Source organism: Amphimedon queenslandica, unplaced genomic scaffold (assembly GCF_000090795.2).
Source record: "Amphimedon queenslandica unplaced genomic scaffold, v1.1 AMPQUscaffold_11614, whole genome shotgun sequence".
In the NCBI taxonomy this organism is placed as follows: domain Eukaryota; kingdom Metazoa; phylum Porifera; class Demospongiae; order Haplosclerida; family Niphatidae; genus Amphimedon; species Amphimedon queenslandica.
The window spans coordinates 8,612-10,596 of NW_003548144.1; the positions used below are offsets into that span (position 1 = coordinate 8,612).

General features: G+C 37.9%; 1 protein-coding gene across 1 annotated transcript; it reads right to left on the reverse strand.

Annotated features, from left to right (window-relative positions):
- Nucleotides 1-1,516: 1,516 nt before the first annotated feature.
- LOC105315166 (serine/threonine-protein phosphatase 6 regulatory ankyrin repeat subunit C-like) lies at nt 1,517-1,939 on the reverse strand (the record flags this gene model as incomplete). Its single annotated transcript, XM_011409709.1, has 1 exon — nt 1,517-1,939. A coding segment is annotated over exon 1 (423 nt), but the record flags the coding sequence as incomplete, so codon positions are not given.
- Between the last annotated feature and the right edge of the window lie 46 nt (nt 1,940-1,985).

A 1,985-nucleotide genomic window follows, 5' to 3' on the forward strand; every position in this document is an offset into this window, starting at 1 on the left:
TATTCATTGGATAGGCTAGTTCTTTAGGATCAATAATAAACTCTTTAACTTTTAAACCAGGACAAGAATTTTCATAAACATTCGTTACTTCTCTTATGACTTTTCTTCTTAGAGACACCATATTGTCACTATAATCTTTCTCACAGGACATCATTACTAGTACACACTGGCTCTCATCCACAATCTCTACCAGTGATCCTACGCCAAAGCCATCAAACCAGTGAAGACCGTTGCTCCAAAATTTGCATTTACGACTCAATTTTTCAGCCAATTCATTGTTTCCTTTTGATAATGAAAACTTAAAAGCAAGATGTAATGAGAGGACATGGAAGTATCGAGGAGGAAAAAAATCATGTTCTCTAGTACACTGTAGACACCAACCAAACTGGTACACTTCACTAGTCATCTTCTTAGGTCTATCAGTAGACAAAAGACATGGAAAGAACAACAACCTTTCTCCTCTTCTTTGAGTCTCTGAGGCACTGTCTCCTGTCTCCTCTCTATCTCCTGCTATTAAGTTTGTCATTCTTAGGAAAGATGGATCACCGAATTCTTGACAGAGTTCCATGTTCTTCAGGAAACAGATCAACATGTCAGGATCATAATCAGGAAAGAGTTCAGTCAGACCAGACACACTAACAATACCAGTATTGCTAGCAATGTCAACATGTTCTTTGAATGTCTTTGGAGCAAAGAGAATGCCATCCACCTCAGTTAGTAGTATACCCTTATCCACAACAACCCATACCTTGTCTTCACTTTTAAGAACACTGATCAAACCAATTGACTGCAACGAATGAAGAGCATCCAAGACGTCTTCTCTCTCATCTGGTATAACATAATCTTTATTGTCCTTACCAGCAGACATTACATCAGAGAGGGTCAGTATATTCTCTTTCCTTTCCTCCAGTAGACCATACATCATGTGACAATAAAGACTCAAATTCCTTCCACTTGTACTACGAATGGACTCACAGGCACTAGACAACTTATTAAAGATGGAATCCACTCCACTCCCACCAAGCTTACGACAATCTAAAAAGACACTATCACACTTTTCCTTTACAATAATATCCTGTATTTCTTCTTTTCTCCTTCTCCTTTCAACAGGATTATTTATCTCATCCACATGACTGACTATTACAATAACATGGCATTGATTAAGAGCTTTCTGTGCTTCATTTCTCATAACTGTTACCCACTGATGAAGCTGTTTGATTGCTTCCTTCTCCAATATATTGACTACTATCAGGAACACACCACCAGAACCTTGTAACAGATTCTCAATGACAGCACTGTGACTGGAATAGTATTCTGAATGACCAGCAAAATCATGAAGAATGATGCTACCCAGTGTCCTGTGTTGTAGTTTATAAGGAATGATACCAGCAGTACAGGGCACTACCCCTCCAACATTTCTAAAGGAACCAAGAAGAGTAAAACTAGCTGTGTCCTTGATGACATGACTAAGAGTACTTTTACCAGCTCCAGGATTACCCACAAGGAGAACGTTAACATAAGAATCAATTGGATGAGATATTTTAATGTCACCAAACTTCTTGAAGATATGGATGACAGTATTATATCTTCTCCCTTTAGCTAGTTGTAATGGTGTCCTCCCCTCATTGTTTTTAGCCAAAGGATCACAATTACCAGTTGATAAAAAGTATTCAATAACTTCAGCTGTACTAACCCCAGCAGCAAAATGAAGAGGTGTCCATCCATCCTTATCAGGAGTCATTATATCACAGTTACACTCATTAATGAGGTACTTTACAGCATCTATGTGTTCAACAGCATGATGAAGAACAGTCTCACCACTATTATTAGTAGTCATTAGATTACAGTGATGAGTATTGATGAGGTACTTTATGACATCAAGTGATCCTTCACTAGCTGCAACATGTAGAATAGTGTTTCCATATTTATCAGGAGTCATTATATCACAGTTAGACTCATTAATGAGGTACTTTACAACATCTATG